The following is a 22,792-nucleotide window of genomic DNA, read 5'->3' on the forward strand; positions in this document are numbered from 1 at the left end:
GAAATTAAACAGGAATATAGGTGAGGTTTGTATCACTGTATTTAGACCATCAATACCTTAAAAATACAGCGAAAATGTACATTTTACACTTTACATTTGGTTTGTATTTGTTAGACATTCTCTTTGTGTCTAAAATAGCCAGGAGAGGACAGTGTAAAGAGGTCATGGTGGGATGAAATGCTAGTTGCTGGGATGGGTCTGGGGGTAAAAAGAGCATACTGACAAACCGATGCAGCACAAAACCAGCAGTGGCAAATCTATTCCTTAATGCGACCTGGGAAAGAGAACCCGCAGTCTTACAAAAGTACAGTTAGAAATGGTAACCCTGAGGAACAAAACCAAACCAAACTGAAAAGTCACATTATAAAGAACTAAAATGGTTATTTACATTCACAACTTCAAGAATAAACCCTTGTGGAGAACAAAGCCCAAGTGCTAAATAAATATCAAGTCTAGATCTCAGGTAGTTTTCAAAGGTACTAAAAATCAGAAGATTTTTTCATACCTCCAGACTACAAAATCTGGTATACAAAATTCTGTCCAGTCTCTTTAAGGCTAATATACATTTCACTCAGGAAAATGATAGGCGGCATCTGAAACGCGAGTATTGCAGTGCTTAAAAATCATTAAATTAGGATTTATCTAGAAAAACAGCAAGGAACATTTCTCAAATAATTCCTACCAGGAGCTAAATTTTGGACACCATGTCTACAGATATTTAAATAACATATTTACAGTTCAGCTGTTCCATGTACAATATGATTGAGCTGGTTTTTATTGTACAGCCTCATTTTTCATAATTTGTTTACAATATACAAAATAGTATTCAATCCATTAAAAATACATACAAAGAATTGTTTGCTGAAGACTGCGTACAAGCCATTTACTACATTTTTCCTTTACTCAGTCAACTGAATGTCCTAAATGATTGCACTGTTTGCTTAGTAGAAATAGTGGCCAACAAATACCTCTGGGTGTGATTAAATACTGTCGATTTTAAGGTCTATGTGTGCTGGGACATACCATTCACTAAACTCCTAAGTTGCTTTACTACAGTCTCTATCAGCTTCTGCTTGTCACGATCATTCTTCCTGAACTGAGCAAAAATGTTGTTCTTTTTGCTGGAGTCTTTCATTCTGCAGAAATAAAAATTTAAAAATAATTAAAAAGCACCTGATACAGATATGTTAGGGAGATAATTTTAAAAGAGAAAGATTACCATTAAAATTATTTTGCTTTTATTATTTTGATCTTCCTGCTAGTGAGCAGAAATACTACAAAACCTGTAATCTGTGTGTTCTCAAATTAAACTTCCACAACGTAGAATTCTTTTTAACAAATATTACTTCACAAATCTCCCCAAAATGTTATGAAATTTCAATTCGTGAGGAAACTGACCCTATGTCACGGTTTAACAAAACCAGGACACCCTACCAGTTGTGTTAGGAGAGAATCAGAACACAAAACCCGTTAGTATCATCTGCTCCCATGGGAAGTTCAGGCTTAGTGGTGTTTTGTTCACCAGCAAATTACCGGGTATCATTTTTGCTGATCTCCGGTACCAATAGATTTAAAAACGAAATTCGGGACATACAATAAATTCAGGCAACAATATTTTGTCACAATATCGGTGATACGTACCCTCTGTGGACTCTACAAAACACACATTCATCGCAGGCAGAAGAGGAAAGAAAACAGTGTTAGAAAATGCCTCTAAATCTCAAGATATTTTGATGCAGTTTTTGAAGCACGGTAATGCTCGGCCGGCGGCAACGCACCTTCCCGTACCTTGTCCTCCCCAGTCCACTCGCCGGGCCAGCCGAGACACTCGCACCGGCTCTACCCTACCCCGGCGAAGCCCCAGGCATTTCCCTTCCCTGAAGCGACAACTCGGGCGGCCGCAAGCTGCTCCGGGCTCTGCGGCACCGCCCGCGGCTCTGCGCGGCTCTCCGCGCCGGGACAGCGACGCGCTGCCGCCGGGACACCGCTGCAGCCGGGACACCGCCGCCGCAGCTCCCGGGACCGCGGCCCCGGCCTCGCATCTGCCCCGTGGGTGCCGGGCTGGGAGCGCTGCGGCGCCGGTGCCGTCCCTGCCCGCAACTGCCCGCCCCGCCGATTGGAGCCCCGCGCCGGCAACCCCGGCCCCCCACTTACTTCTCCAGGAGCGTGAGGGCCGTGCTGGGACTGACCCGCAGGTACTTGGAGGTGGCCTGTCCGTAGTCAGCCAGGTAGGTGGACCAGTCCCACACCATGAAGAGGTCCAGGAGCTGGGGGGAGGTTGGGGGGAAGAGGCGGGTGAGGGACTCGCTCTGCGGGGAGGAGGCTCGCGCCTCGGCCGGGCCGGGCCGGGCCGGTCCAGACGTACCCCCTCGCCGGGAGCCGACAGCCCCTTCACCTGCTCCTTTCCAGCGCCTTCTCGCCCCCTCCGTGCTGGGAGGTGGCTGCGCCGGTCCGGCCCTAAGAGGGGATGTTTATCGCTTCGCGCTTTGGTGTTTCGGGACCCTGCTTTACCGTAGGAAACGAAGAGGGGATACTGGTGTCTGTTGTTGCCCACAGAAATTTAAACCAGCGGTCCAGGTAGCCTCAATTAAGTGAATTAAAACAACCCCTGGTGCGCTCTCCACGGTGACCGATCCTTATGACTCAGTCCCAAGCCCTGAGCTTTCTCTTGGCCCAAACAACCCCCAAAACCTTAAACGGTGGAAGAAAAAGCCCTGCATCTGTCCGCAGCTTCGAATCGGGTCTCATGATCTCGGAGCTGCTGTGCAACCAAACAGCCTGCTTTTAAAAGCAGATGCAATGCCTGAACTCCATCCAGAAGCCAGCACTGTCGCAGCCCTCAAAGCCTAATTCCCCCTCTGCATCACAGGTGCGGGACAGGCACTACCGGGAGCCCTGCCCAGGCTGCTCAGGGTCAGGACAGAGGCAGACCGGCTCTGTGGAACCTTTCCCACGACGGCTACCTGCGGGCCCTGTTCCCATTGACATCACTGGTGGGGTGCTCCAGCTTCACACCCCCCCACCATCCCATGCCTCACCTTGTCCTATTGTTGAGGGCTAACGTGGGCTTGTCCTCAGGCATCCCTGTGTTAGCCTAAAATTGCTAAAATTGCTAAATTAAAATTGCTAAAATAAGTGTGGGGAACCATTAGCAACACTCTGCCTCAGCTGGCAGGAACCATGGCTGATCTGCTGAGATGGGTTCTCAGTGTAACCTGGAGCCTCTGCTACATCAGTAGTGCTTAGAAAGATGGGATGGAACAGGATTTTCTGTAACAAAACCGTTTTAAGAAACATACCAGATTCCTGCAGGCCAGACCATTTTGCTATTTAAATAAAGAACCATTTTCACTTTAAACATCTGCATCTGCTAAGGCAGACTAGAGCTGTTACAGCCTGGGCACAACAGCAGCGGCCGCTGCTCCTGCCAGCAAGGATGCAGAAGGCACCCCCTCCTCTGACTTATCAGGATACTCAGTGAAGAAGGACTGCATCTCTGAGAGCCTTGCCTTACTTAAACTTCTTAGCCTGATAAAACAAAGCAGACCTCCAGTGGTCCTCCCAAAAATAACAGCACCAACTTAACTACAAACTAAAAGCACACACACGGTCTTCAGAGCTTCAAATTTATTTGCCTTTATCCTCAGAATTTTTCCACTTCCTAACCCCTTTCTTATGTTATTTTCAAATAAAGTTTCTAGTTTGAATAAATTATTTTCTATTTAATTACTGCTTCCATACATGTAGTATAGTATTTTATTAACACATAGTAACATTTCCTGACTTTGTAACAGACCTCTGTCATTCTAAAGTTCTCCAGAGACCATTAAAAACTGCAGTGACATCTAGATTATACATTTGACTATCTCATTTGAGAGAAAGGTGTTTAAAAAGTGAGGAGGCTATTTCTCTACTGACTACATATCCATGATAGCTGTCAAGATCAAACTCTACTTTCTTCTTTCTCATAAAGCACCTTCTCAGGGTGGGCACTATCAATTCTCCTACTGACCTGAAGAGAAGAGAGTATGCCTTTCATCACTAAGCAAACAGACTTGGAAAGGTTCCAAAAACTCAAGAATTAGCAGCATTTGTGAAACTCAAGGCCTCAGTTGCTGCTGCGTGTTACTTGTGCTGCTATTACCTGTGCTGTAACAGGCAGCAGTGCCCAGGCCTCATAGAGGCTGTATGATATATCCAAAAGCATGATCAAAAGAACAGCAAGACAAGCAGATGCACAACACAAAACCTGGGAAGATAAAGAAGACAACCATAGGAACCCAAACTATGTAATACAGAGACTTCACGTTCCATCTATCTTATGGAGAAGTAAACAGAATTCATTAACAAATTACTAGTAATTATAATGCCACTTGTCACAGTCTCCACATGGAAGATAGTGCTTAAGAAAGGACAATGCCAATGGTCCTGCAGCAACTGTGTTCATTAGATCAATGGTGAAAAATTTCATTTCTTATCCCTATTGTAAGATTGAAATTGAGGATTCTGGTTAATGACTATACAAACCTGAAGCTCCCTGTCCCATTAGAAACATGGGCACAAAGCCAAATATGACTCTCAGAATTCTAGTGCTTGACAAGTTCAAAGAAACTTTACTGAAACTATTGCACCAGCAATTATCATACCATACTCTAAGTGTTTGAATCAGCCATCTGATTGTGTTGTAGCTGAAGGATATCTCAGTGACAGTGACAGCAGGGGTGGAAGATTACACCTCATTTGTTAATTGATCAAGCACAGGTGGGCATATTAGAGGCCTCCAAACAGACCATGATGGAGTCTGTTGCTTTTCAACATATGAAGTAAAACAATGTCCCAAGAAAACATGAAGCATATTTTGTGCACTCCAGGGCTCCAAACAACCTGAGAGACTATTGGCAAGAAAGAGGGATGTACCCAGAGCCTCTTCCCTGCTCCACACTTGGTCAAAGAGCTGCACATAACCAGCCTCATGCTAATAAATCTCCTAAGTTAAAGCAGCTGTCATTACATCTGGCAGCTAACAAAGGGCCAGGGACATTCAATCAAATGACACATGTCACTCAGACATCACTCCATTCCCTCCTTCTGCATGTGTTCAGAGACCACACTGTGACAAACATGCCCTGCTGCTGGAGTAGATCTGACAGAGCTGCAGACACTGCTGGAGGCCAGACTGCTGCTGTGCACAGCTATGGTTTGTCCCCCTCACAGCTGCAGTTCTGTGCTGTGGCACACTGCTGTACCTAATGGGCTTTGACAGCATGTACTGTACACTGTGGGTGGGCAAGAGCTGCCTGGTGTGCAGCTCTTTGGATCTGTGTCCTGACCATTGGTATCACCTGCATCTGACTTGGCACTTGGTGGATGTACAGTCAATGCAGGCACTTTAAGAAGGGAGCAGGCTGGTGAGCAGCCAATGGCAGCAAGGACAGTCTAGCAGAAAGGAGCTGCTGGTCCCAGGATAATCACATGGGAATGCTAAATGTTTGTCACATCTCCATCTTTTTCCTCAGACTTCAGATTTGGTTCAGAAGTAAACACACTGGAAGGGGAAATTAGTTTTGAGTCGGAAAAGGTCAGAGTTCCAGCTCCGCTTATGGGTCCATCAGACCTCCCCTGACCACCTGTCTTCTGAGAAGGTGGAGGTAGTGCACTGGATACTGCTCCTTCTTTACCAACACTGGCAATTTCAATAACTTCAACCCACCCAGACAAATTGATGATTTTATAATGTGACAGGGACTAGGTGTGTACAAAACCTCAAGCACAAGCCTTAAGTCACCTTCATACCTGCAGCCATGACAAAACACCACAGTCTGCTTCAGCTTCTGCTACTCTGTTTCTCTGTGATTTATACTGCCTTTTGCTAAAAAATAACATGGCATCTTTAAATGAAGCATATTTATTCCTCTTCCTCATACAGAAAGACCTTTATTAGAGTGGGGCTGTCTTGGCCACAAGTATAAGATCTGGAAGATAGCTCCTTTATTCAAAAATCGAGTAATTAATGAGATTTTATTACACTATTGGAAAGACAAAGCTGATAATGAAGGACTGGTCTACCTAATTCATTGGTAGACAATCTTTATGATAGTAAAAGATAAAGTTATTTTGAAAGTTGTATATAAAATTGCTGAAAATAAGAACATGAAGATGCAAAAAGTCAGTTTTTTAATTCATGCTCATTCAAACATACAGCTCCATGAAATTCACCATTAAAACTTAGCCAGCTCTTCAATAGAGGAGGGAAAACCCACCACAAATTCTTTATCATTTTGCTGTATTTTCATTCATAATAGATGCATACTCAAGTGATTTTATAATGTGACAGGGACTAGGTGTGTACAAAACCACAAGGAGAGGGAAGAGCCTTTGGAAATGTTACGCAGTACTCAAGGTGAATATATAATGAAATACTTTGTGGATTTGGCTTGACATGCTGATGTGACTCATACTACAGAGATATAGCACATGGGACATGTTAAGTTATGCTGAAATAAAACAAGGTTGTAAATCTCTGCAGTTTTAAATACTGTAATTGTTACTAATGTGGAAAAAGAGAAATTGTGTCAAGGACAAATCTAATAATAAATGACTGATTTTGCCAAAAAGAGAGTGTAGTATAATATAATAAAAAAACGCCAAACAAAACATTCAGGGGATTTAAGTTCAGACAAGCTTGCCCTATGGCTTCTCAGATGTGAAACATGAAGTACAAGAGAATTTTCTGGTTCTGTGACAATAGTTCTTATTGTGGTAACTATAACCAACAATATTAAGGGCTAAATTAAAGCAATGTTTCCCAACTACTATTTTATCCTCTAAAACTGACATTATTAGCCAGATAGTAACTGAAAACGAGAATTATTTTCTAGCATGGAATGGTCCACAACAATGAGTACTGTAGTAAAAGAAATGCACAGACTAGATCCTGGTAATAAGTATTTTTCTGCTTCAAAAATCAATCAAAATCTGCACAGTGCAGCATGTTACATTGGAACTGCTGGCTGAAACATCTTCAAGTTTAGAATGTGAATAGTTTGCCTTGACACCAGTGTAGGAAAAAAAGTTTACTTTGCACATGCAAAAAAATTTATTCTGCTGTATGGAAAATACTTGAAACTGGAACAAAAGGCAACCTCCCCTGCTACTCTGACAGTCTGGCAGCAGTGCAGATCATTACCTAAGGAAGGTGTTCTGTCAGAACCAGTTTATCACACATTTGAAACACTGTGAAGCACCTAATAAACAAGATATACTCTGCTGTTCAGGAACAATGGCACCGTTGCAGTCTTTTTATCCCATAACAACCATGATAGATAAGAATAAGCTAAGGCAGGAAATACTACACCTGAGAATTTTATAATGAAGAAGAATATGATTTCCAAGGGAAGTCCTTCTGGCTAGGAATAATTTGCACAGTAATGTGTATATGTGTGTATGTGTCTGACTCATTACAAAAAAAAAAAAAAAAAAAAAAAAAAAAGGAACAACCTTTTCCTTTCTACTACATCAGAGTAAATGTCTACAGAAGAATGTTCACTCAGAAGGTAGATTGGGTACTTCTGTCTAGAGAATTTGCCTCTTCTAAAGCTGCCAACACATAAGGAGGCCCTTTATCCAACATCTTAGAACCATTAGGGCTGATGTTCAGAAAGGAGCATGTTCCTTTTACTGTATATGAAACAATATTGGCTTTGCAAATCACCACTTTATTAGTCACATAGATTCGTCTAACACTACAGATATCTGCACTTGTATTTTGAATTATGCTCTACAATACTTTGACCTTCTAACTTTTTGGTCAAGTCTATGTATTTTATAAATACCTTTTATGTCTAACATAAGCTCTTTCTGCTTGACATAAACACCACTTGGAAAAAATGTTTATATATATGTTTATATACTCATATAAAGGCTGTAATAATCTCTTGTGTTAGATAGCTGTATAGAATACAAGACATATTTTAAACACAACAATTTTATAGTAAAAGATATGAAAAAAAATTGGTTACAAGAGGCCCTAAGACCTTGACAGCTAATGGGTTTGGTTAACACAGAACATTACAAATTGATGGTACAGGAGAAAAAAGTTCTTAAGAATTTAGGGACAGAATTCCGGTTTCAAATAGGGCATTTGCACCTATTCCCCAATGTCAGTACTCTTACTTTCTCCTAGTATCTAGAAGATATGGCCATGGATGGCTAGAAATTACTGGTAATCATTGCTCAGTAAAAAGTAGCTCAGCCATAGTGCTGTATTTAGGCCATGTTGTAATTATGTGAGAATTTTGTGCACTGAGAACTGCTGAAATTGACCATCCGGCCTTTTCAGTGTTGTTTGAGCCTCTTGTCACATCCTCAAATATCATAGAGATGCCCTTTCCTTTTTACTTTTGGGCAACTGTCAGGAATAATCTTGGAAGAGAATGCAGCTTTGGGAACTAGATGTGCACAGAGTCAATACAGCAACACAGACAGAAGGAGACGAGGGTTTTGTAGAAGGAAACGGGGACAGTGTCCATCAGACAACAACAAACATGTTGGTTATGCTCCAAAAATCATAGAAAGTTGTAAAATAAATTGTAAATCCTAATTGTAAATTATCAAAGCAGTTTAGTAAAGCTTGGAATGGTGCCCTGATCTCTTCTGGAGTAAGAGTGCCAGCAGATAGCTCTGCTTGTACAATAGGCACCAGAAATTCAGGGGCTGGATATAAAAATGAGGAGTTACACACTCAACATCCTGCTTACCTTTCTGTAAAGTCAAATATTCCACCAAAGGAAAAGTAATTATTTTAACGTATCACTGTCAGTTATGCCCTGACTCATTCCTTGCTCACAAGCTGAATATTCCTTATGCTAAACAGTTTATTAACCCCTAATCATCCAGTTACTTCTGCACTTGACTGCATGTGTAATTACCTTTTGTCAGGTACAGTTTGCCTGATAAACATGTCAGAACACTTGCAGCTCAGTCTGTTGAAATAGATAAATGCTGTCTTTCCACAGCCTTGGGGCATAATTAACAGGGAAAAAAACAGGCAGTTATAAAAACACACAGAAGCTGATTCAGTGAGGCAGGAGTTCACAGCGTGCAGCCCGCCAGGGCCCATTGCCCGGCCAGCTCTGTTTGCCTGAGTGCTTATTGAGTTCCAGCCTGCTGTGACAGGGCAACAGGGGCACCCCTCTAAAACTGAGATTTAAAGTAGGTTTCCACGTGAACTTCAAATAAGAGTGGGATGATGCCTGTTTGAAAAAACAAGACAAAACCAAAACAAAGCAAACGAAAAAACAAAACCAGCTCAAAACCCCACCACCAAAGTGAAGCAGCAAACAATGATATTGGTATAATCCCTGTGATCGTTAGATGTCTGTCATATGCTCAAGTAGATTCTCAGGCATGAGACCAGGAATTGGAAAACAATAAAAAAAAACAAAAAACAAAAAAAATTAGGAAAACAAAAAAGGGCAAGACTGGGAAAAAAAAAAAAAAAAAAAAAAAAAAAAAAAAAAAAAAAAAAAAAAAGGCAAAAATCTTTGTGGCATTCGTGGGCTCAGTCGCTTCTGATTTCTGCCCTGAACTGTTTGCACGTTATGTGCCCATGCACTAAGGAGTGCAAAAAAAGAAATCCTTACCTGACCTCTGGATAACCCAAACAGGAGATTAGCCCATTTCCAAGCAAAGCAGGTTGTCACACTGTTAGGCCAATTGCTTCTATTGACACTTTGCATAAACATCTTACACAGGGTGATCAGAAAGGACTGTTACGCCATTAACGCTCTTTTTATTTTTTTATACCTAAGCCTTACTGAATAAAGGCCTTTCTGAGCTAGGGATAACAAAAGGGTCAAAAGGTCACACACATTCTTTTAAGTAGGTAAAAAGTAGGGAAGTTTAGTTTCATTGAAAAGTGTAAATTGGAACTTTTTTGCCTCTTGTGACATTCCAGCATGCTCCAGTTTATTCTAAGTTTACTTCAAGAAAATTCATTAATCTACTTAATTGCGCATTTTTACCTTTACTTTTAAATAAAAAATGCTAAAATCTTTGTTTTGGAAAATAGCAGGCTGTCTAATCTTCTCAGCTAATCAGTAACCTAAACAGATTTAGACATTACCATTAAAATCCTCATAAGGATTAATGTGAAAATATAGAGAATTTTTTTTTAAGTGGTATGACTGAACAGTCTGTCATGTACAGTTTTCATCTATAATTTACACAGCATGTGTTTTGCAGCGTGTACAGCAAAATATTCTATATTTTCCTTTGTTTTGTTTTTGCTTTGATCAGAGATGGAAACAATCTCTCTTTAATAGCATAAAAGCCACCTGCTGGGCATCACAGACTACAGCTAATTGGTAAATTCTTTGAAATTTAGATATAATGGATTTTGACCTCTTCAATTAAAAAAATCCCAAAGCCTAGAATACTGGTGAACTCCTTTGGGAAATGAACAGTGCCAAGCATATGCAGCTGCAAGCTATGCCCAGTCTTTTATTAGGAAAGAACACGGAAACAACATTGCAATTTTGTCCTACAAGATGCATAGCATTTGACTGTTGTTAGCTAAATACAATTTAATTCATTAAGATAAAGCAATAGAAATCTGTAAGTATTTCAATTATTACTATGTGTATTGGGGCATGGATCTTAAAAGCGCCAAAGATGAAGGGGACTTTTTAATTTTTAACACAGTAAACTAACAAAACTCACAAACATTCCACTCCTCAACATTCCTCACCCCAAGGAGCTCACACTGTACCAATACACACCTTTTATTCAGGAGAAGGAATGAGTTTAGTGACTGAAGAAGCAGCCTGTCAAGCACAATCACGGTTGCTTCATAATTTCTGACATAACATTAACCTCTCAGCGGAGCTGTAATCTCAGCCGTTTGTGAACTCTGAGGCAATGCTTTCTTCCTTTTGTTAAAGCACTTATTTATACTCTGCCCAGCCTAATGGGGCCGTGGTCCATGACTGGGACACATAGGCAGAGCAGTAACACAGCTACACAGTGACACACTTTTTGGTCTCTGCTTATATTCCATGAACCATTAGACATTAATGTATGTTACACAGGTATATGCTTATTTCCAATTGATTGACAAAAACCTTTGCGTGAACATAAAAATAACATCTCCATTAGTTCACCAAATGCTATTTCCCTGCTTATTAAAGAATGCACACCAAGAAAGCACTTACTAGATTGAAACTAAAATGTGATGGAACTGAATCAGAACTGGACAAAGAGAAATTCTGTTCTCTCTGAATATATGTGTTCCTGGTCACAAAGGAACAACAGAAGTCTTTAAGATCTAGATATCTATGTTGAGTTTAGAAGGAAAAAAAAGACAGTTTGCTAACTGTAGAATAGCACAGCCAAATGCAATTATCACTTAATCAGTGGGTGTTCCTTACTGCTGACAAATACCTTGTTAGCCTGGTTAGCAAGTCTGCCTGCCACTTGCCAAAATATTTTGTTTTATTTACTCCTGGAGACTTATTTTGTGAATGTGGTGAATTTTAAAATCCCCCCTACTGATCACATAACTGGAATAACACACCTTGGTCTTGTATTTCAAAGTGTAAATTGATCTCTTGATCTGTGAGTGTCTATAGTTTATGCTACCCTTTTTCTGGATTGGTATAACAAATGCATTTTCAAAGCGATGTTATGGGGTCTTAGCTATGCAATTCCCATTAGTGTCAATGGGGGTCGCAGGCTAAATTCCGAGGCAATGCTTTGAAAACTGAGCCCTGGATTTTCAAAGGAAGGATAGTTTGTGTTAGAAAGACAGCGTCTTGCAGTTTTTAAGCCACTGCATTAAAACTTCCATTTTTTTTTAAGCACTATGCATTTAGAAAATGTGCCCAAATTGGGGACTTTTAAATGTGCACAAGAATTAAAAACTTTTATATTTAAATAGTTTCATCTGTTTCAAATTTGTAAGTGAAAATCACATCTGTCACTATCTTGAGTGTAGGAATACTATCTTTAGCATATTTTTAACTGTATACTGCTTAAACTCAGGGATTATGACAGCAAAACAATTGGAAATTGTTGTTATGCTAAGAAAAAATGAAGTTATTTGTATTCAAAAAAAATACTTTATAGTCTAAATTCTTCTAAAGGGCAAAATTCTTTCCTGAAATCTGGACCTTGAGGTATGTTCTGAGAGATGCCTGGTCTTGTATTCATGAGCAAGCCCAAGTACATTTTTTCTTCTTTGGCACTTCAAATGAACTTGGGCCTGCCTAATATAAATACTTGCTGACACAACATAATTTTTACAAATCCCATTAAAACTTCAAGCAGCCCAAGATGTAACTCCTGAAGAAAGTCACTGAAAAATCATCACCAAGGAAAATACAAATAGCTAGGTCCTACGCGATACATAACATAGCAACAAGTAATATATATTCAGAGAAGATTCGTTTCATTATAGCACAAATGTTTATTATGAAGTGTGTTTTTCATCATCATTAAAGGATAAGCTGGACTAGTAGCAAAAGAACTGTCCTTTGAGTAAGAGTTTGAAAAACAAGAGCCTGGCAGACAGTCAGGCTCCAGAGGGCACCGTCTCAGGCCAAATTGCTCCTGTCAAGCCCATTAGGCGGTACACAAAGTGCTTTTAGACAAAGCATAAAAATATGTCAATGGTAAATATTTTTTTTATTAAAAATTGTGTATTATGCAATGGTGAGGTCTTTCATCTTTTTGTTTGTTTTTGAGTATCTGACACAGAGGCACACACACTCAGCACGCAGGGGTGACAAGTGCAGTCCCCAAAACCAGGACATCACCTCTGACTCGAACAAGATTTGAAAATACTATTTCAGTTTTTTAAATTATTAATGTAGCTCAGCTAAGTTTAGGCTGTCATTTTAATTTGGCTCGTGGTTTTCTCTTTTTTAAACAGAGATTTGCAATAGCACTTACAGAGTGAAAGTTACAAAAAACATTATTAACTGAAGAGGTATTTTTTAGAGTTTTTTTTATGCAAACTTAATTTTTTTAGATGTATGAGCTCTGTAACAAACATGCTTTTGAGTATTTGCTTGTCTTTGAAATAATGCCATAAATGATGATGGCATGTGATGTGGCACAGTACCTTACAATACATTTTAGGGGATTTAAAACTGTGTAATTTTAGTCCTTCCAGTAAAGATCATTTTGAGTCATTTCACTCAGAAGTTGTATTCAAGCATGTTAAGACCTATTATTGAAAGTTAATGGTTTAGAGAAGGTGGGACTAGTTAAAAATCATCTATCGTGGTATAACTGGAATAAAATTTAAACACAAAACAATCTCACTGCAAGTTGCACACTATGTTCTAGAATTGAACACTCTTGTGCTAACTAACACATTTAGTAATATCCACGTCAATAACTTGAGATGTCTACAGTCCTGCCAGAGATCAGTTAACATTCCAAACCACAAAAAGTCATTTTCTGACTAACTAACCCAAACTGTCCTTGTACACACACACATAAAGTCAGACTGCCATACCCTGGAACTAAGTTTACGTTTCAGTTTGATTACTTCTAGGACTGAAGGAAGGTGTCCTAGATACACAGCCCTGATGTGAAAATGTGAACTGATGCCTTTGGGAAGACAAGTAAGCATGGCACAGCTCCATGGCATCAGCCTTGTGCTCATACAAGAGGTGATGACCAGATCTTTCTGTGAAGCTGAAGCTCATTGAACAGATCCAGGAAGCCCACCTGGCCACTGGGAATTAGCAATTCAGTGGCAGAGCAGTATATTTTCCTTTTCCTAGCTTTCCAGTTATTTATTGTCATTTTCTGACTTGTACCAAAACACCAGAGATGTAAGAAAAATACTGAAATGACCTTGTTAAAGAGACAGAGGCTTCCAGGATATACAACCAGTCTGTAAGGTTTATAAGCATCTCTTGATTCTGCAACATTTTGGCCTCCACAGAGGCCAGTGTGCACTACAAAACACATTAACTCCACCTAGGGAACCCAGGCCTCTACACATGGTAGGGAAAAGCAGTTTGTTTCAACAAAACAGCCTAATTATTTTTTAATTGTTTGTTTGTTTATTGTTAAGATTTGTGTTGTTCTCACAGTGTTGCAAATCTAAATTTAAACAAATTTTTAAACCTAAATTTAAGCAAAAAAAAACCCAGTCTGTGCCCTTCTCCTAGGTAGCCATCTCTGAACAGGCTCTTCAAAAAGCAGATACAATTATAGCAACTGATCAATAAAATATGTCATCTGAATCTGGGTGCTGAGTTAGAATATATGAAAAGCCATTGAAATCTTAGATGTAAAAGCCCAGAAATCAGAATAATTTTGTTTGCATACAGAAACAAAAATCCAGTGTAATCCATAAGACACAGAGACATACAGATGTCCTCATCCTGAGTTTGCTGTAAACAGATAGTTATTTCTTCCAAAGCAGTGCATTCAGGGTATGCCTGGATAACCACCCTTCGTAGCAGATGAGGTTACATCCCTTAGGGAAAGCTATACAAGACCCGGGAACCACTGGACTAGGAATTCCACAATCAGTAGCTCAGGAATGTAAATATAGGCAAGTTAAAAGCAAAGCCAAAATCACTATACAAAAGTTTCATATTCTTTACAGGACAACCTTCACTTCCTTCTTCAGCTACTACAAAATGTTTACTTACACACTTATATTTATCAAATTACTAAAAAACCTTTTAGCAAGTATAGCAGCCAGTATAACATCCAATTACTTGTTTTTGTTTTTCTTGTCAAGATAACTTGGTTTAGCAAAGGCTTCTGAGCCCAGTAAGTTGTAGTAACAAGACACCTGGAAAAATCAAATTTTGCTTCTGTTGGCATTTTGCAAAAGACCTTTTTTTCTGCTGCCTCTATGTTTGCAAACATTTCAGAAAAAACCTTTCTGCTTAATATCAACAGTCCAATATTATTTCTTTTCTAAGAAATGTATCTTCAACAAATTATTCTCCTTAGAATTTGTCCTTTTGTCTTAGAATATTCCTTCTCTTATAATTCTTCAACGACAATATTTTCTTACAAAGTTTCATCTGAAAAATTGTTTTTACAATTGCTCAGTAAGAAAGATTTCCAAACTATGTATTGTGTGAAGTGTAATAATTACTCCAATAGTTTCCAATATACATGGAACTTCTGCTAAGTAGTGATGGCACAATTCAGCCCCTATTGCCTCATGCAATTTGAAAACCCCTTCCCTTGATTTTCTTGCCACTTTGAAATGTTATCCCCTTCTGGTGAGTAATCCTGTGCTAGATTCTTTTGCTTCTTAAACGAACATTATTCTCACCCTTTATTGACTGATCACATCTATTATCACATGTAAGCAGTGTTAATCCTCTAGTAATTAACACCCTTATTAAAGTAATTTTAACTCAAATAAGTTTAAATCGCATTATTGGTTTTATTTAATTAAGCTATAGGGACTGTTTTAAACTGTTGTTTGAGTTTTCAGCTTGTGCCTTTTCACTCTCCCAGCTATCCAGTTCCACCCAGCTACCAGTCTATTTCTGTCTAGGAATTATTTAACATTTTTCTGTTTTGCTGTGAACTTTTTAAACTTGGCATCCTTTATGCCAGTGGATGCAAGACTTAGAGGCTATACTGAACATATTACCATTGCAAAACTAACACTTGGCCATAGATTTCAAGGTTCTTATCAAATCTATACTTTCTCAGGCCTGAGTATCTTGTTAGTGCTTAAAACAAAAGTGCTATTTTAATGTCTTTCCCATACAACATAAGTAGGGGCTAAGATTTTTATTTAAACTTTAACTGGCAAAAAGAAAGGAGAATCTGAATGCACTGAGTTATGCCCCTTGCAAAGGCTAGCTCAGCACTTTTTCTGTTACTTTGGAAATAAGTCAGGTTTTAAGTTGCATTTTTTTTCTGTGTGTTTATTGCATGTTTCTTTCTATGGGAAAACATCTATCTGATGGCCTATGTTCCCTTACAGATCTCAGGTAAGCTACTCAATTGACATGTTTGACACAGGGTCAAAAGATGAGAACTACCTCCTGGTTTAAATGCATCATGTTACACTGTGCACTCTGGTGCAGGCTAATTGTGTGTCCTCCAGGAAGGATTTCCTGAAGGCATGCCACTGAAACTGGGAAGCTTCTGTTCTCCTGGGAATAAGGCAACCTGATGAATTCACAGACTTTATACACCACTAATCTGCACCGAAAGTCCTTTCTTTTCTTTGAGTAAAAGCATATCTTCAAATTCTACTGTTTAAAAAGAAGTTCTTAATGGGTATCTGCATAAACCACAGAAAATTATAATCATAGGAAGAAAACGATAAGGACAATAAAGATAATTTATAGAGAGGAACAGAATTTTTCCTCTTTTTTTTTGTCCTTATTTTTAAGTTCTTTTTTTCCCTATCATCTACTGCTCTTATCTACTCATCTTGTGACTTTTTATGTTTTAATTTTATGCATTTCAGTTGTTTGTTTGTTTGTTTTTTCCCCATCATGAGACTGTCTCTGATTGTGAGATCTTGAGGTCTTTTAAGTTGTGCTGCCTCTTTATTACTAATGCTCTAGGGAAAGTCCCCTCCAAGAGTTTTTCTCTAGGTTCTAAAACATCTGAAATTTGTGTATAAATTTTATTTGTTATTTCTATTTTAAACAGTGCAACTTGCAGGATGACAAACTGCTCCAAACCAGACACAGTCATAAAAGACACACAAGTTAACTTTGAAGCCTGTATGATATAAAATTGTGCTTTAGAACAATTGGCTCAGTCAAATCACTTATACTATAATTAGTTCATTTCAACCAGAAAACTACTACTTACATAACAGAATGAAATTAAATAACTTCTTTTGCTGCCTACTATTATACTTGTACTAACAGAAAGAATATATGAGGGTTTAAATCACCCAGACTTCACTGATGGACCAGAGGTAGTCAGAGTCAAAACAATGTATTATTATTTGTGGTTTTGCACTTCTAAACGACTCCAGCTGAAGATCAGTCTCACATTATGCTAAATACTGTACAAAAGCTTTTGAAGATACAGTCTTTTGTTCTAAGACACTAGGATCCAAATGAATAAGCATTAATCAACTACATTTCACTTATTCAGGTCCTTGCCATACTATGTCTATGTACTTTCTTCTTTGTGTTGTTACTGTTCTGAAGCAGAGAACAATCCTTAATTTCTTGTTGTAAAAGATTTTTTCCATTTAACTGAATTTCACATTGGCCCTATAGCAAAAGAAGAGATGGACTTTCTTTTCCACAGAAGAAACTAGGAAAAAGGAAAAATGGGATATTCTGTCTGCTGCCTGTGACTGACAGATATTTTATAGAAGGAATGGAGTCTAACTATGCTGTAAAAGTACTGAAGGCAAAATCTGTAGGTTAGTAATGTTGCCCACTGTATACTACATACCAGTAATACCATCTTAGCTAAGGCTGTAGGGTGTGAGTAATTTGGGGGCAGAAATTATTGAATATACTAATGCAGCTACCAGACCCAAGGCTCTGTGCATGGTGACGTGGAGTCATAGATCTTAAGGAAACACAAATAACAAGTAACATGAAGGACAATTATTTTCTTCACTTGTGTTGTTCAATCAACAATGCTCATCCATTTGTCATAAGAACCACACACCACCCATGGGATTCAGAGGAAGTCCTGTGGAGCTGGGGGCTCCAAAGCTGAACTCCATCCATCAGCTCAGGGCTACAGAAGCGCACAGACACCACGGTAGAGATCCTGAAGCAACTGGCTGTCAGCAGGAAGACAACAGCTTGATATAATATATTCACAAACTTCAGGAAAGTCATGCACCCAAACCTTCCTTCTTTGAATTTTCATAATTTCTTACATGACAAAGATAAAGGTAATGATCAGATGGGGAGGAAAGCTGCTAGTGGAAGAAAACCAGAGAGAAACTTCATTCCATTGAAAGGGATGTATATCAGAATTTACAAAGGAGTTTACAAATACATTAGGCACATGTCTCCATTTCTTCTAATTCAAAGGAGATTTGCTAATTAAGAAATTATCTGAAAATGAGCCTTCTGAAACTTTTCTACCAAGAGATCCTCCTGCAAAAGAATAAAACCTTCTGCAATAAAATTTATTTAGTGCTTTCTCTTACAACGTCCTCTGAAATGACTGCTTCATAAATAGTCTCTCAGACACACTGCATGGCAGTTATTAAAGAAATTCAGTATCTCACCCAAGAAAACTGAAGGCCCTGGGTTCTGACATTATAGACGGGGTATAATCAGGATATGCACTTAAACTACCAATGATACCATTTTAGTGCCATTTAGGTCATGATCTTATAGGATTTTCCTCTGCAATTATGAGATGACCTTTCTTGAACAGACAAGTTCTCCAGAGGTATGAAGTTTTTATCATAACAGCATCTCTGTAGGTTTTGAATGAGTTGATAAACTATATATAAACCTTGTCTTGTGAAAGTACTGATGTCTCAGAAGAGCTGAAAGATGATTAAATGTGACAGCTGCTAATATTCAGATAGCAAGTCATATATCCATCTAAATAGTCCAGATGGCAGTTTTTGCTTACCCTTCAGTGAAATTTTAATAATGTCTGTGATGGTAGTATTTAGAAGCTGGAACTCCCCTGCACTGCTCTATAAGGTAGTGTTTCTACTGCACAAGACAAATGAGATCAATTACTGCCATTTCCTGTCTTAGCTCCAAAAATTATAAATTCACCTAACAACAACAACCCCCCTTCTCTTGTTCAAGTAGGCTTATGTTCTTATGCAAAGGTTGTTATTTTAAAGTCTCTAAGTCAAGTTGAGCTGTTCTGATATTTTCTAGATACACAATACAGATTTCCTGCCAGTTCACCGAATTCATGTGCATATCTAGTTCAGCAAGTGGAGAATTAAGATAATTGTATCCCCAAATGAATAAGTTTAAGGAAACAACTAGAAGAAGTATTTTCTTGTTTTTCATAGCTTACGTGGTTTAGGTACTTACAGAATTTTTTACTGCCAAATAGGAGATAACATTCAATTTTTAGGATTATACCTTTCCAGAAACTGGTACAGTTTTTGTCATAGAAGGAAGTGTGTATCTTGTAGTTAAATGGGCATATGTATATCATCTTAGTACTGATAGGGCTACTGAAGTGAAGTAACAGCATCTGTACACTTAAGTTTTTAAAGCCTATTTTCAGCTATGCCCCCTCATTGTCACTAGGCCAGGATCTAGACTTGTTATGCTATCAGCATGCTATTTGCCCTTCTCAGCTGAAAAAGGGGCATTCAGATGTTATACTGGATAACATCTGTTTTGCACTGAATTTGATGAATTACTTAGTTTCCCAAAGAACACACATACACCTAATAACCTGGCTTGTGTGCTCTTATTTCTTGGCAGTAACAGGATAAGAATACCTATTACCAGGAAACGACTGACTTGCCATCCCACTTTGATTTTGCAAATCCTTATCAAGATAGTGTATCCAAAGACATGCTTGTTTTTGACCCCTCGTTGCTAATTTCTGTGCATTTGTTTCTAAAGCTTCCTCATTCTTACCAGCTGGCAGGTATTAATCCCACCCCAATAATGAGCTGGCTTGCTTCTGTGTACAGAGCACTGATTGCTATCTTCCTCACAAGCATCTATATACACAACTTGTGATCTGAGCCTCTGAACCTACAGGCTTCAGAAAAATCCAACTGAAAAGGAGAAATCAGAAGTAAAAGATTTCATTGGGGAATACTCATGCTTACAACTTGTCATGTTCATATGAAGAATTCCCATCTACTTTTAAGAATATGCTACTCTGAAAATATATTGTGTGTTCCTGCAAGCCAGCTAACACACATTTAGCACACAGTCATAGTCAAATTAATATAATTTTAAGCACAGGTATGCATATGCCTGCTACCCCTGTATGATGCAGCTGTTGCTCCTTGAAGTGTCCTTGTTTTGTCCAGTGTGCCTCAAACCCTCCTTCTGCTTTAGTTCAGTCATTTTATGAAGAAGAGGAAGGCCAGCAAGAATTTTCTGCCCTTCCCCAGCAAAGCAAGGATCTATGGTTTGAAATCCAAGGAGGTGCAACTCTCGTTTTGTTGCTGTCTGAAATCTGAGCTCCTTTCTTTAGCTGAATAAGCAGCATTGCACTGAAAACTAGAGAAGCTCAAATCCCATTACACAGCACCTGGAGGCTGGGCTTCATGTTACAGATGTTACACATGCTCCTCTGCTTGTTCAGAGAAGCTGAGGAGTGCATAGAGGGGGAGGAAAGGGATCAGTAAACATTGTTAAAGAGCTTCTGTGAAGATTAAAGTCTCAACAATCACTTCCCTCAGGAAGCAAAACATGAAATATTTTAGACTACTTGCTAATAAAAGATTCAAACTGCTGTCTTATGAAAGAGAGGCTTACTTTTTTGTTTAAACTCTGAAATGTTTAAGATTTACTCCTAAATCTACTATTCAGTATTTCTCCCTCTTGGAAAATCCTGATGTTTTCTTTTTCAAGACTCTTCTGTAGAGTAGAGGCCAGGGATGGCTATACCGTACTCATTTCAAAATCTAGGCACTGTGTGAGCTGGCAGCTTGTAAAGGAAGCCACAGCACACCTTTAGAGCTATTGCCCTCCAGGAGTTATTTGGCAACAGGCTGCAAGTTATTCTCTGAACTCTACTGAAAGGGTCAAGAGTATTCTCCACAGGGAACACAGACAGTGTGAGCTTTGGTGTGCTTCACATTGGGGGAAATCAGAGAAAAGTCAGAGCTGAAATGCAGCTACTACCACAGGAAATTAATTCAAATTAAACACTGCAACAAAACAAAACACTGGAGAAGACTGAGCTGTCAGTCTGCCTTTAGTGTCAAACAATCCTTTTAAGTTACACAGCTCCTACCTACAAGTTATTTCTGAAGCAAAGAAGACATAGGAGGACTATATTAAGAACTAGTAAGAAATTTCTTCTTCAAATAGATTTACACTACTATGATACAGAAATTAGCAATATTTGTTGCAACAATTCTTTACAAAATGCTTTACAAAGGAAATGAACAAGCAACCAAACAGCACAGGATTATGTTCACTTGAGAAGGCATCCCCTGTTGCAAGCCCAGCACTGACAGCAACTGGATGGTAACATGTACTCAAGTGCAAAAAGAAGACAGATCTGACACAGTTCTCGCCACTACTGTGAAAATAAGGAAATTATACAATCATCAAGTTAGCTGAGTACTTGTCTGAGATCAGACAGTAAAGGAGGAAGGTCTTTCTGACACTGAAATAATGCTTGTGGTAGACAGAAACACTAGAGACAACCTGTGAAGTCTAAAGTGAAAAGCCAAGCTACATCTGTAGCTTATGTTCTAACTCTATAGTCAAATGTTTGATTTCAAGACCGCCCCAGGACAGCAACTGTTGACTTCTCAGGCAACCACAGGGTTATCAGTCCTGTCCACTACACACTACACACTACACACTACACACTACACTGGGCCTCCAAATAATAATGCAAAAATGTTAAGGTTCAGGCCTTTTCCTCACAGTATTTAAGTGTCCAGGATGTCCAAGAAACTGACTTACATTCCAGAACTGTAACCCTAGTCCTTAGGCACTAAAGAGCCTAGGACTCTAGGCTCTAAATAACCAGGACAAAACTGATTTATGTTGGAGGCTGAGCTTCCTCAGAGACTAACTCAAGTAGGACTATGACCTGCTTACTTTTGAAGGTTAATTCCAATAGACCTGGGAAATTGGTAGCAAAATCCCAAAAGTTCATTCTACCTAAACTTGGGCCACTGCTCTATTTACCCAGACTCCCTGTATAGACAGCAGCAGGAAATTACCTTCAGAGAGTGGTGCATCACAAGATGTCACAAACCAGCATCTTTAAAGCAGTACTGCCACTCTGATAATCATCTTGCTGAGCTGACCTGCCCCTCGGTGGCTTTAAGTGAAGTGAAAGGGTGCAAGTATGTATGACCTAGGTATGTCATGTACTAAGACAAATGGCAAGAGGCAAGACACGATTAAGCATCTGTACAGAACCATGAACCTGTATCAAATTTCTTAGGAAACAGAATAGTAAACAAATGCACTATGTGAGATTAGTCCCCCACACCAAGTCATTTCTGTAAGATGCAGAGATACTATGATTCTGGTAACAGCACATGAAGGACCTGGACAGGCTGGACCAATAAAATAAGGTTTAACAAGGCCAAATGCTGTGTCCTGCACTTTGGTCACACCAACCCCATGAAAAGTTACAGGCTTGGGGAGAAGTGGCTGGAAAGCTGCCAGGGAGTAAAGGACCTGGGGGTGCTGCTCAGCAGCGAGCTGAGTATGAGCCAGCAGTGTGCCCAGGTGGCCAAGAAGGCCAACAGCATCCTGGCTTGTGTCAGGAGTAGTGTGGCCACCAGAAGGGAAGTGATCGTGCCCCTGTAGTCACCAGTGGTGAGACCTCACCTCGAGTCCTATGTTCAGTTCTGGGCCCCTCACTACAAGAAGGACTTTTTGCTGCTGGAGTGAGTTCAGAGAAGGGTGACCAAGCTGTTGAAGAGTCTGGAGAACAAACCCTATGAAGAGAGGCTGTGGGAACTAGGATTTGGTTTGGAGAAGAAGAGGCTAAGAGGAGACCTTATCACTCTCTACAACAACCTGAAAGGAGACTGTAGGGAGGTGGGTGCTAGCCTCTTCTCTCAAGTAAATAACAACAGGACTAGAGTAAACGGCCTGAAGTTGCACCAGGGGAGGTTTAGACTGTATCTGAGGAAGAATTTCTTTACCAAGAGAATAGT

At 39.4% G+C, this 22,792-nt stretch overlaps 1 protein-coding gene across 4 annotated transcripts in view; it reads right to left on the reverse strand.

Moving 5' to 3' along the window:
• Nucleotides 1-21: 21 nt before the first annotated feature.
• Nucleotides 22-22,792, reverse strand: part of EXOC6 (exocyst complex component 6) — a 91,355-nt gene continuing 68,584 nt past the window's right edge. For all 4 annotated transcript variants that reach the window (XM_030453099.1, XM_030453098.1, XM_030453102.1 and 1 more), the window contains 3 exons: nucleotides 2,155-2,267; nucleotides 1,642-1,653; nucleotides 22-1,136 (listed from right to left, as the gene is read on the reverse strand). In XM_030453099.1, the coding sequence (XP_030308959.1) occupies nucleotides 1,004-1,136; nucleotides 1,642-1,653; nucleotides 2,155-2,267 (258 nt within the window). In that variant the 3' untranslated portion in view covers nucleotides 22-1,003. The remainder of the gene's footprint in view (nucleotides 1,137-1,641; nucleotides 1,654-2,154; nucleotides 2,268-22,792) is intronic.

Source organism: Calypte anna, chromosome 6 (genome assembly GCF_003957555.1).
Source record: "Calypte anna isolate BGI_N300 chromosome 6, bCalAnn1_v1.p, whole genome shotgun sequence".
NCBI lineage: Eukaryota > Metazoa > Chordata > Aves > Apodiformes > Trochilidae > Calypte > Calypte anna.